This window comes from Tupaia chinensis, unplaced genomic scaffold (genome assembly GCF_000334495.1).
Source record: "Tupaia chinensis unplaced genomic scaffold, TupChi_1.0 Scaffold000281_1, whole genome shotgun sequence".
In the NCBI taxonomy this organism is placed as follows: domain Eukaryota; kingdom Metazoa; phylum Chordata; class Mammalia; order Scandentia; family Tupaiidae; genus Tupaia; species Tupaia belangeri.
In genome coordinates, this window is record NW_006159764.1 from 1,736,511 (window position 1) to 1,748,510 (window position 12,000).

Here is a 12,000-nt window from a genome sequence, read left to right on the forward strand (position 1 = left end):
AATGCACCATAAACACAACACAAGGAATTCAGACTGTTAGTCACCTGCTCCATCACCTCCTATTTGCATTTCAGACTCTGCTCCAGCACAAGATCAGCTACCTATGGAACTTTCACCTGTTAATGACCTATAAGTGCCAGTCAGTAAGATGATGCGTTCTCATTAGCAGTCTTCACCTCATTAGAAGCCTGCTCTCACTGATAATGGACCCCTGAGGTCAATAAAAATCTCAGGAAGAATTCTCTTTAATTTAGGAGATGGACAGGTGTGTGGAAGCCAAGTGCTATCTAGGGCTGCTTTTCACATAGCTACAACAATTGCAAAGCCACCTCTGGAAACCTAGCACTAAATCCCGACATGGTTGAAGAAAACAGGGAGAACTCAATATCCACTCGATTGGACTTTTTCCCATCCAGATTTCAGAAAGTCTGAAGAATCTTCAAAGTAATTTCAATAACTGGCTAGAAAAAGAAACGCTCTATGAAACATCCAAAACTGTATATTGGTTTTAAATATCTGATCTCATCTTGCCTAATAAACAGATGCGCTGCAGTGACAGTCTCTTTTGAAAAAATTGCTAAGTCATCTCTCCAACCTTTTCAACAGAAGAGTCGATATCGAAACATGAAACAGTTAAGTCATGTAAAAAGTAGTGTGGGTAGTTGGGTTATTGCTCAGTGCCTTCCCAAAGGGATTATTCAGACTCACTGTGCATGGGTGATTCTGTGGCTGCCTAATAAGCCAGCCTGGGATCCACTTTAATAAAGGCACTTGTAAAGGTAAGAGTGGCTATTCAACAAGCTTGCTAAAAAGCAGTTTCTAAGAAGTGAAGGCTCATGCATGCCCAAGGTATCCAAAGTAAGATTTTTTTTTTCTGACATAAATTAAGAGAAAAAGTCTAAATCAACCTTCTTTTCAAAATCAACAAGATAATACCTTTTCAGTTCAAGCACACACCCAGAAATTTACAGCATTTCTGCCAAAGAAATATTTACAAATTACGTAGGTAAGAAGTTCTACGATGCAACCAACACCCTGCCATGTCTCAAGGTGTATTAGTAACATCTGCGGTAAGCAGATAGCAAATTGAGGAATGAAATACGAAAACGTAAGTAAGGTGAACCCCAAAATAGTATTTTTTTTCTTACAAGTAAAGCCCCAGAGAGGTGAGGATGGCTTTGTGTATTTATCTAAGCCATTTTTCTACTATAAAACATGCACATTTCAAACAAGCAAAGAAGTAGCAAACAATGTTCAAAACACTCCGATGTCTGTTGGGAGCCGCTCAAGAGAAGCACCCAGAAGGCGGTTATGGCAGACTCTCAGATGTCTATAATGATCCGGCTGATAGTACAGAATTCGGTGCAAACTTCCCCAGCTGACAGCAGACTCAGCAATTGGTAAAGACGCCGACTTCCAGAGAGTTCTTCCCTAAGCCTGACACAGTGACCGAGAATTAATGTGTCCTCGCCTCGTCATTTCTAACCTGGAACAAAACCACGTCCCAGGCTCAGAGGATGCCTTTCAGGCATCTTCCTTAATCCTTGGTTCCCTGCTAAGCCAAGCTGGCGTCCCGGTAGCGGTGGCCTGAGCGCTCAGTCTTGACATACTCATCTCCCCAGCTCTACACTTAGGTAGGGAACTGGGGGTTCACCTCTCAACAAACCTGTGGAATAACTCATCCTTCCCGACTGGATGATGTTCTCAAAAACAAAACAAAAAGACAACCGCAGAGCACATGTGCCTGAACTCATTCATCTCTAGAAAAACGAAAATGTCAAGGAACTCTCTGTTCGACAGAATTGCATTCAAATCCCTTTCGCAAAGTGGCATTTGTCAGCTAATTACTCTTCAGAGCAAAAATTAACTGACACGCACACACACACACACCCAAGCACACGCGCACGCACCCTGCCCTTAGGAAAAAACCTGTCCGGAGCTGAGAAGTACCAGGTGGGGAGCCCCGGGACCGGGGCGTGATTTCTGCTGGGGGCTGGCACTCCCCGCGGACGGCCTGGGGCAGCAGCAGACCCCGCCCGAGCCCGCTGGGACCTCATCCTCCATCCCTCGCAGGGGAAGGCGCCGGCCGCGGGGTCGGCCGCGGGGCCGGGGTGGGGCGGGGCGCCGAGTGTCCCCACGCGTCCCCGAGCGCTCAGGCGCCACTTACATGCCCGGCCCGAGCTGGAGGGCGCTTCCTGGCGGCCAGCCGGCGGCCACCCAGGCGCAGAAGCGCCAGAGCCACAGGCGCGAGGGCATCTGGTCGAGCGGTTCCGGCCGGCTTCGGGCTGGGCAAGTCGGACCCCGGCGCCGAAGTTGGGTTCTCCGGCGAAGTTGGCGTGGAGGGCTCGCGGGACCGACCCGCGCGTCTCCCCCGGTGCGAGCGGCAGCAGCTCAGCCGGGAGTGACTGGAGCGCAGGGAGCGCGGTGGCCCTGCAGCCCCCGCAGCCGCGGTGCCATGGAAACGCGCTCGCCGCCCTCCCGCCCCCGCCCAGCCAGAGCGCTTAAAGAGACAGCCCCGCCGCTGCCGCGGGCTCGGCGCTCCGCGGGGCTCCCCTGCCCCCGCGCCCTCGCACCCCCTCCTCTCCGCCTGGCGCGGCGGGGGCTGGGGTTGGGCGCTGGAGAGACCTCCCGGACGCGGGATCCGCGGCTTCGCTCCGTACTCGGTCTAACTCTGTCCCCACCGCCCTGTCCACCCAGCCCCTCCACACACAACCCCGGGAGAGGCCAGGCAGCTGGGCTTCCCTCTGGCGCACCAACCTGCTCAGAACCACGCCAGCTGCGGACCTGCCACCAGGCGAGCCCCGGGGGACGCTGACTTTTCACTCCCGCTCGCCGCGCCCGCGCCCCGCTCGAGTCTGGGGAGGTGTGTTGGAAGTGGGAACCAAATGGCAGTTGATTGAGTCAAACCTGCCAAATCGACAGTTGCAGGACACGTCGTCGACGCATCCAGAAGTCCTCGTTTCTCAAAATGAGATAATCTCCTTTCGCTTCATTTGGCCACCGTCTCATCCTTTTAGGCACCCGAGTTAGAAGAAGGAGCCAACACTTTCACAAACCTACTCCCTCCTTCCCTTGAAACCAGCTTCTTTCTCTCCAATTAGACGGAGGAGAAGCCAGTTTCCAGTCCTCGCGGCCTTTCCAGAAGGGAACAGCGTCTGCTCAGAACCCAAGCTCCGGCTGCGGTGCTGGCCCGCGCTGCCCGGGACGCGTAGCCAAGCGCTGCGCCGGCGCCAGCAGCTCCGGCCCGAGGCGATGCTCTGCCCGGCGCCAACTGCTGTCTGGAAAGCCGCAAACCTCTGGAGTCCGTTTCATGAAAATAAAAATCTATGGTGCATCGTGCCCTCCCAAGGACAGCCCAGGCAGGGATGTCACCCTCTGCAGCTGAGCCCTGCAGAAGACGATCAATCGGCAGCCAGACAACTTTTCTCTCCGATTTCTCAACTTACCAAAAATGCCCCCTGATTTCCTCAGTGCTCGGGGCGCTAACGTGGTCTTTCCCGAAGGATCTTCTGGGCTCCCCCTTGCTCTTCTTAGTTGAATTAGCCATCTGACGTCCTCAGTCCTCTCTCTCTCTCTCTCTCTCTCTCTCTTCTTTCTTTCGGTAACTAAAGAAGCAATTGGGCACTTATGGGCAGAACTGAGAAACAAACTTTTGGACTTTTCTTTGAAGAAAGAAAGTAAGGAAAAAAGGAAGAGTCAGAGTTGGAGGTGAGATAGAACCACATACTCCTGAATTCTTGAGTGTTCTTTGCCCTTTTTGATTTTAAGAGCTCAGGATTTATACCAACCTACAGTATTTTCTGTGTCTCTCACACATATCTATCATCTATCTATCTATCTATCTATATACATATATATATATTTACTTTTTCAAAGGTTTACTTCTTTTTCTGAAAGAGAGAGACCCCATAGGGTCTTCACCCTGTAATCCTCCCTTCCTGCCAGCAGGGATCTGCCAGGGCGGGTGTGCTGAGGAAGGACAGGGACACTGACTCGAGCCTTCCCACATGGACTCCAGCATCCTGCAGGAACTCTCCTGCCACCTGCACCACTGTGATTACTCAGAATAAAGGGAGAAATCATAACTGCACAATTCCATGATCTCTTTATCTTTCGAAAACTGTATTTAACAAACAGAATATTAGAGCCATGTTGTGAATCCCTTTACTTTATAAAAAGGGAATTCACTCTAACTCCCTTCTCTAAATGCCATTTACACACAAACCAGACCTCTGCAACCCCAGAGACAGTGGACTTGGTGACAGGGCTGATATCTTTTGTAGGGATACACAGTCACTCGGTTCATTTTTACGTGGTTCTGATCATGACAAGCCCAGCATAGGTGGCAAAAACACATGGATCATTTTAAAATCTATTCTTAACCCTGACTTCTAACTTCTCTTAAGCCTTTTGCTACCTTCCTTAACAAATAATACATGAGACTGCTCTAGTTCACCTCTCCTTTATGCTCTGTCTTCTGGTAAGGTGCTAATGAACAGTGAAATGACCAAAGGTAAACAGACACCTGGGGAGGGGGGTTGAGGAAGAAAAGAAAGTGGATAATACACTTCGATTGTGCCTTCTGAACTGAGTGTACTGACTACTTAAGAGAGTTCTTCTCTTCTGGGTACAAAGACAGTCATCCCCCCTTACCTGCTGGGAGGATTCATTCCACCACCCTCAGTGGATGTCTGAAACCATGAATAGTACCAAGCTCTACCTGTGCTAGGTTTACAGTTGCTAACCAACCTTCTAGAAGGGAGCACACCCAGCATGGATTAACTGGACAACGGGCCGATTCATTCCCAAGGGGGACAGAGCAGAACAATGCAAAATTCCATCACGCAAATGAGAAGGGTATGCGATTTAAAACTTACTGTTTATTTGGGAAACTTTCTATTTAATATTTTCCAATCATGACTGACCTCCTATAACTGGAACTACTGAAAGTGCAATTATGGATAACGAGCACTACTGGAGAGCTAAAAAGATCAACCTTCTTCATCGATTTGATTTTTTGTTTGCCTTTTGCATGTAACCTAGACATCCCAGGTTATTTCAATACAGTTTGATCTTCATTGTGTCCAAGTCCTAAAGCATTCCTAAAGATGACAGGATCCATTAACTGTACTGTACTCTGACATTTCCCACCCCTGGTTAAGCCTTTCTTTACTTCTGGACTAGTTTTAACTCTGCAGGACTCTACCTTTCACTAGTACCATTCCACCCTAGACTGTAAAAAGTTGTTAAGCTTTTTGTATGGCAGAAAGCCTTGCATAAATAATAAACCACATTTATTACAGGGCTAAATGTCATAGAAGCTGCAGCTGAAACTCAGAACTATTCTACGAGCTAAAAACCAGTGTGAAAATACAAGACCGTATGTGAATCATATGATCGTATGGTTGTTTAGTAAAAGACAACTGCACTTCATTGAAAATCACACATTAGAAAAATGTCCTTGTGTGTATGTTAGTTTGAAAGCTCACGTTGTTATCAATGGGCATTTAAATCACTTTGGATATCATAGGCTAGATGTGATACATTTCATAAAGTGAGATTGGTTTCAAGTTATTCTAGCATGGATAATATGAATACAATGTCATGTAAGCAATTAGCATTAAATAGAACATATTCTTCCAGGATACATATTTAAATTTTTGCTATGAACTGGAACACTCTGATTTAAATCAAGACTCCCTTTTACAGTATACTCATGCAACTTTAAAATATCTGGTTATTTGGTTTGGTTGATTGGTTACGCTGTATCTCTAAAACAAAAGAACATTATGAAACCTGTTGGTTCCAGTCTTACATATTGAAAGAACAGTGTAATTTGGTGGTTTGAGAGTGTTGTGAACTCAGAAAATGAGTCAGATACAGACAAATCAATTAATTCTGTCTTTATTGTCCAAAGTGGAACAAACATTAAACAAGCAAGAAAATGAGCCAGGTACACAACAAAATTTTTAAATAATGATTTAACTTTATTCATTTACTTTAATTTGACCAGAGAGATGCATGCAGAGAGAGAGAGAGAGAGGGAAAGTGAGAAAGCAAGCCACCAGGTTCAGGACCTGAACCATGGTAAGCCGTGTGGGAGTGTCCAGCACCTTAACCACCACACCACCTGCTGGTCCCCAAAAAAATAATTTTAAAGATTGAGAGAGATTTTTTGTGACAACATCCCTGGCTCAACATAAATTTCATAAAGGAAAAATCAAGAACATGTGTCAAATTTGTTTTTTATTTTTATGAATAATCTTTTATACTGCCAACTTAGGCAGGTTCTTAAAAATGGGTTTGATATGGCAGATAAATATTCTTTAGACAGGAATCCAAGAATTTCAGGGGGAATCCTCAAGTAGGAATGCCACATGCCAGCCCATTCCCCTCCAGACCAGTATTAAAGTAGTTATAAATCTAACTAGCTCTTCCCTTGTTAGAAGGAGGTGGAGTAAGCCAATTTCATGCTTTACGTATGCTGGTTGTAAAAAGGAATGCTTACCTAAAAAGAAATAGATTCTGACCAGATGTTCTCAAAATCTTCCTCAGCTGTTGGTTGAAGCTTTACAGTCAGTGAGTACTTTATCTTCTCGTCTATCTTCTTCTAATTGAGAAATTGTTGATCCATGCAGTTCAACAGGCAGGCTGCAAAAACCTTCCTGCCACTGCTTTTCCGCCCTGCTCTTCTGCACACGAAACTTCCCGTGTCTACATGGGGACAGAGAAATAGAGCAGGCCACATCATTTGAAAAGGTGTTGTGGGTGGAAGGAGGAGGTCAAAAGGCAATTCTTCAAAGAACAGTTTCTGTCTCCTGAAAATGTAATAAATTGCCATGATAGAAAAGCCCACGAGCACTAATGAGCCATATATATTGAAATCTTGATGTCAGATAAAACAGAATGAAATTCACCCAAGAGCCAACTGGGATTGTCACACCAATGTGAACGACCATTCTTATTTTGGTTTCATCTGCTGCTCTGTTTTGTTCCTAAAAGCTCATGGCTCACTCTGTTTTTTAAGGAACATGATAAATTCAGCATAAAACTCTAAGATATCTGCCTAGTAATTTATATATATAATTTGATTACCACATGGCCAGCTAAGGTTCGAGTCCATTTTTAAAAAACAAAAGATGCACATGTGGGGACCAGCAGATAGTGTAATAGTCATGTTGCTGGATTCTCTCATATTTGACGGTGGTTTGAGTCCCGGGCCCTGTGGCTTAAACTCACACTGGGCACATGTGCGTGCATGCCCAAAATTCCAAGAAAAGAATGAAGAAGTGTGTGGCCATCCCCTCCCCAGAGAGGGGGTGATTTCTCACTTTCTGACTCTGTGTCTCTCTGTCTCTTTGGCAAGCACACAAACTCTATAGCAAAAAATCTCTCTTTAAAAAAATTCAAGTGCACATATGGTTTTCACTTTTCTGGAAACTACACTTTGAACAGCTAATGTGTGTGTGTGTTATGGAGGTAAAAAGCACATAATATTAAATTTATAATCAATCATTTGGAAGTGTACAATTCAGTAGCGTTTAATGCATTTACGTTGTTGTGTTATAGATCTCTAAATTATTTCTGTCTTTCAAAACTGAAACTCTACCCATTAAGCCCTAATTTTCTCTCCCTCTTCCCCCAGCCCTTGGCAACTATCATCCGTCTTTGGTTTCTAGGTTGACTACTTTAGATACTTTATATGAGTAAAACCATGCAATATTTGTCCTTTTATGTCTGGCTTATTTCACTTAGGATGATGTTTTCAAGCTTTATCCATGTTGCAACATGTGACAGGATTCTCAACTTTTTCAAGGCTTCATAACATCCCATTTTATGAATAGAGCATTTTTTTTCTTTTTTTGGAGAGGTTTTCGCTATAGGGCAAGTGCACTTACCAGAAAGACAGAGAGAGACAGAGAGAACAGAAAGCGAGAAATCATTCCCCAAGGGGGCTGGCCATGCCACAATCCTTTCTCCTCCATTCTCCTCTCAGGATCTTGGGCATGCGTGCACATGTACCTGGCATGAGTTTAAGCCACCGGATCCAGGCCTTGAACCATGGTCAACTACATGGGAGTCCAGCGACATAGCCATTATGCCAACTGCTGGTCCCAAGAGCACATTTTCTTTATCCATTCATCTGTCCATGGACATGTGGGTTGCTTCTACCTCTTGGCTATGGTAAATAATGCTTCAATGAACATGGGTATGCAAATACCTCTATAAGATCATGTTTATAATTCTTCTCATACTTATACAGAAGTGGAATTGATGGATAATGTGGCAGGTGTTTGTTTGCTTGTTTGTTTGTTTTGAGGAAGCCCATCATACCATTTTCCCTAATGACTGTACTAATTTACATCCCCACCAACAGTATGAAATGGTTCCCTTTTCCCTAGCCTCTCCAGCACTTATTTCAATTTCAGGTTTCTTGTTCGAGTCTTACTCTATTTTGAATTGATTTGTGTATGATATAAGATAAGATACTATTTCTATTTCTCTTCACTGGGGTGCTCAGTTTCCCAAGACCATTTTTTGAAGAGGATGTCCTCTCTTCATTCTGTATTCTTGATATCTTTGTCTAAAATAACTGACCATACCAGTGTGAGTTTATTTCTGAGCTCTCTATTCAGTTCTGTGTCTGTTGATCTGTGTCTGTTTTCATGCCTGTACCCTTTGTCTGTTTTTATTACTATAGTTTCAAGGTATGTCTTGAAGTCAGTTGTGTGATATTGCCAGGTTTGTGATTTTTTTACTCAAGATTATTTTGGCTATTTGGGATCTTTGATTGTTTCATACAGATTTTAAGATTGTTTCTTCTATTGTGAAAAGTGTCATCTTAATTTTGACAGGAATGGCACCAAATCTGTTGAATGCTTTGCATAGTAAGGACATTTCACAGTATTAATTCTTATAATCTGTGAATATAAGATAGCTTGCCACTTATTTATGTCTTCTTCATTTTCTTTCATCAATGTTAAATAGTCTTTTATGTAAGGATCTTTCATATCCTGTGTTAAATTTGTTCCTAAGTAATTGGGGGGGGGTACCTATTGGAGATGTGATTGATTGCTTCTTGATTTCTTTCTTGAAATGCTCTTTGTTAGTGAATAAAAATGCTGCTGATTTTTGTAAGCTGATTGTCTTACCTTTCAACTTTACTGTTTGTTACTTCTAAGAGTTTTAGATAGATTCTTTAGGGTTTCTAATATATAAGATAATGTCGCATACAAACAGAGACACTAACTTTTTCCTTCCCAATTTTGATGCCTTTCATTTCTTCCTCTTGTTTAATTGTTCTAGATAGTACTTTCAGTGTTACGGGGATAGAAATGGCAGGAATAGAAACTTTGCCTTATTATGGTTGTAGAGAAAAAGCTTTCAACATTTCATCACTGAGTGTGAAATTAGTTGTGAGCTTGTGATATCTGGCCTCATTGTATCACAGTACATTCCATCTATAACTAATCTGTTGATAATTTTTATCATTAAGAGTGTTGAATTCTGTCAAATGCTTTTCTCTATTGAGGTGAACATATTGTTTTTCTCCTCCTTTCTGTTAATAGGTTATATCATATATATCGATTTGCATATTTGAACTATCCCTGCTTCTAAACAATAAATCTCATTTTATTATGGTGAATGATTCTATTAGTGCTGTTGAATTTGATATGGTAGTATGGTCAAGGATTTTGGCATCTATGTTTATCAGAGATACTGGCCTCTAATTTTGTGTGTGTGTGTTGTCTTTGGCTGTTGGGGTAATATTAGCTTCATAAAATGAGTTTGGGACTTACTCAGTCTTTGAGTTTTTTTGGAAAAGATTGAGAAGAATTGGTACTAGTTCATCCGTAAATGCTTGGTAGAATTTACCAGTGAAACTTGGGTTTTTTTCTTTTTTTTAATAAGTGACTATTATTGATTTACTTACTGATCTGTTCATATCTTGTATTTCTTCTTGATTTAGTGTTGGTAGGTTGCATGTTACACAATCTTAAGTTTTTTAAAGACTTGTTTTGTGGCCTAGCATGTATTCTGGAGAATGTTTCATGTGTGCTTGAGAAGCAAGTGTATTCTGTTGCCGTTGAGTGGAATGTTCTGTATGTGTCTATTACACCCATTTAGTCTAAAGAATAATTCAAATCCAGTGTTTTGTTCATTGATTTTTTATTTGTATGATCTGTTCATTACTGAAAATGGAGTACTACAGTCTCCTGCTATTATTATATTACAGGTTATTGATAAAAGCTGACTTTTATTCTAAAGTCCTACTTTTTGAGTCTTACTGTCTTGGGTAACTGATCCTATTTACATGGTTACTATCAAGTCCTCTGCAACTAACCATGCTAAGAAAGTTAAATATGTCTGATCATTAGGAGGCTGATCATAGAATGGAACAGCACAGCCTGATGTGTGCCTGGTAGTGTAGACTGATGCCGTAATTTAGGCCATAGCTGCAGTAAGTGATGATAGAATACCATTAGCATGCCTCAGGTCGCATGAAGGGCTGGTTAGACACCGATCGTTGCAGCCCACCACTGGACTGTCTGTTTCCCTACTTAGGGAAAGGGTCTGGGAATTATTTCTAACAAGTTCACAAGCAAGGTTGATGTTGGTGGTTTGCAAATCTTACTTTGACAAGTACCCATTGATCCATATAGCCTTTTAGCTAAATTAAGTCTGGTTCTTTTCTTTTGTATTCAAAGATGTGCACTGCTGAACTGCTCATCCTTTATGACCCACCACATTTACAGCCTGTAGAAGACTTCCCTGACCATACAGAAAGCATATTCTGCACCAGAGTAACCACACCCTCCTCTGCATTCCACATCTCCCTCTCTTGTTACACTGCCCGCATTGCAGAAGTCACACATCTACCTCCTCTAGAAGAGAGCAAACTCTTTGAGCATGTAGCAACTATCTTAGCATTTATTTACAGTCTCTATTCTCTTCTCTACTTCTCTTCCTCTTCCTTCTTCTCCACCTTTTCCATTCCTATTGCCTAACCCATTGCCTGATCTATACAGGCATGATGAATGGAATTGAAGTTATGTTACCATGTATAGCCAATAAGTAGGGCAAATGTTTGGCATGATTTCCTTCCAAAACTGTGAATGTTTTCATCTGCCACTGTGTCATGTAACTAATAATGGATCATGGTGTGAAGACACTGTTGGAAGTGCCTGTGAGTCTGTTTGCCTTTCTCTTTCTGGCTCTTTCTTCCAAAGGAGAAATAAATAAATAAGCAGTTGAAAGTTTGATAGAAGGGTTAGAGTAAATCAAGTGAGTCTCCTAAAGGTGGGGAGGGAAGAGAAACTAGGGAAGGAAAGGAAATAAAATAAATAAACTGATCTAAGATAGCAAGCAAGAGAGGAAAAGATAAAACGAAGGTGAGGAAACTATTTGAGAAATAACTGAGGGCACGAAAGGGACAGAAGGTTTGGAAAGTAGGGGCATAACAGATACAAGCAAGAAGAAAGTCAATAAATAGCCTAACATTGATAAGTTAAGGGATAGCAAGAGAGATTCAGAAGAGGCAGTCTGTTGTCAGGTGATCAGCCCTTCTCTGAGCAGATACCTGAGTTCTTAGAAGGAACCAGTCGTGTCAAACCCCGGGGAGAAATATTCTAGGCAGAAACAATAGCAAGTGTTAAGATTTTGAGGCAGGAGAACAAGACCAGTGAGCATTGAACTTGTCAGTGACATGGAGAACAATAAGAGAGACATAACTAAATAGGAGGAAAAGCATTTGAGTTATATATCTAAGATATATAATTAAGATATATCTGTGTTTTATCTAAGAAGATTCCATGAATCAGAGAAATACAGAACAATACCATATCTATTTATTTTATACCATGGATGTTTTCTGCCCTGCATAATTCCAGCCTATCTTCCTTAGCACATTAGCACCATCAGCCATTAGCACCACGGGGCCCTGTATTGTTGTAAACACTGAGAGAACAGTTCTTTGGCTAATATATCTGAATTTATTTC

General features: G+C 42.6%; 1 protein-coding gene across 1 annotated transcript in view; it reads right to left on the bottom strand.

The window, feature by feature from the left end:
• Positions 1-2,256, bottom strand: part of LOC102502239 (EGF-like and EMI domain-containing protein 1) — a 565,383-nt gene extending 563,127 nt beyond the window's left edge. The window contains exon 1 of the mRNA XM_027772542.1: positions 2,168-2,256. Within this exon, the coding sequence (XP_027628343.1) occupies positions 2,168-2,256 (89 nt within the window). The remainder of the gene's footprint in view (positions 1-2,167) is intronic.
• Positions 2,257-12,000: the final 9,744 nt, after the last annotated feature.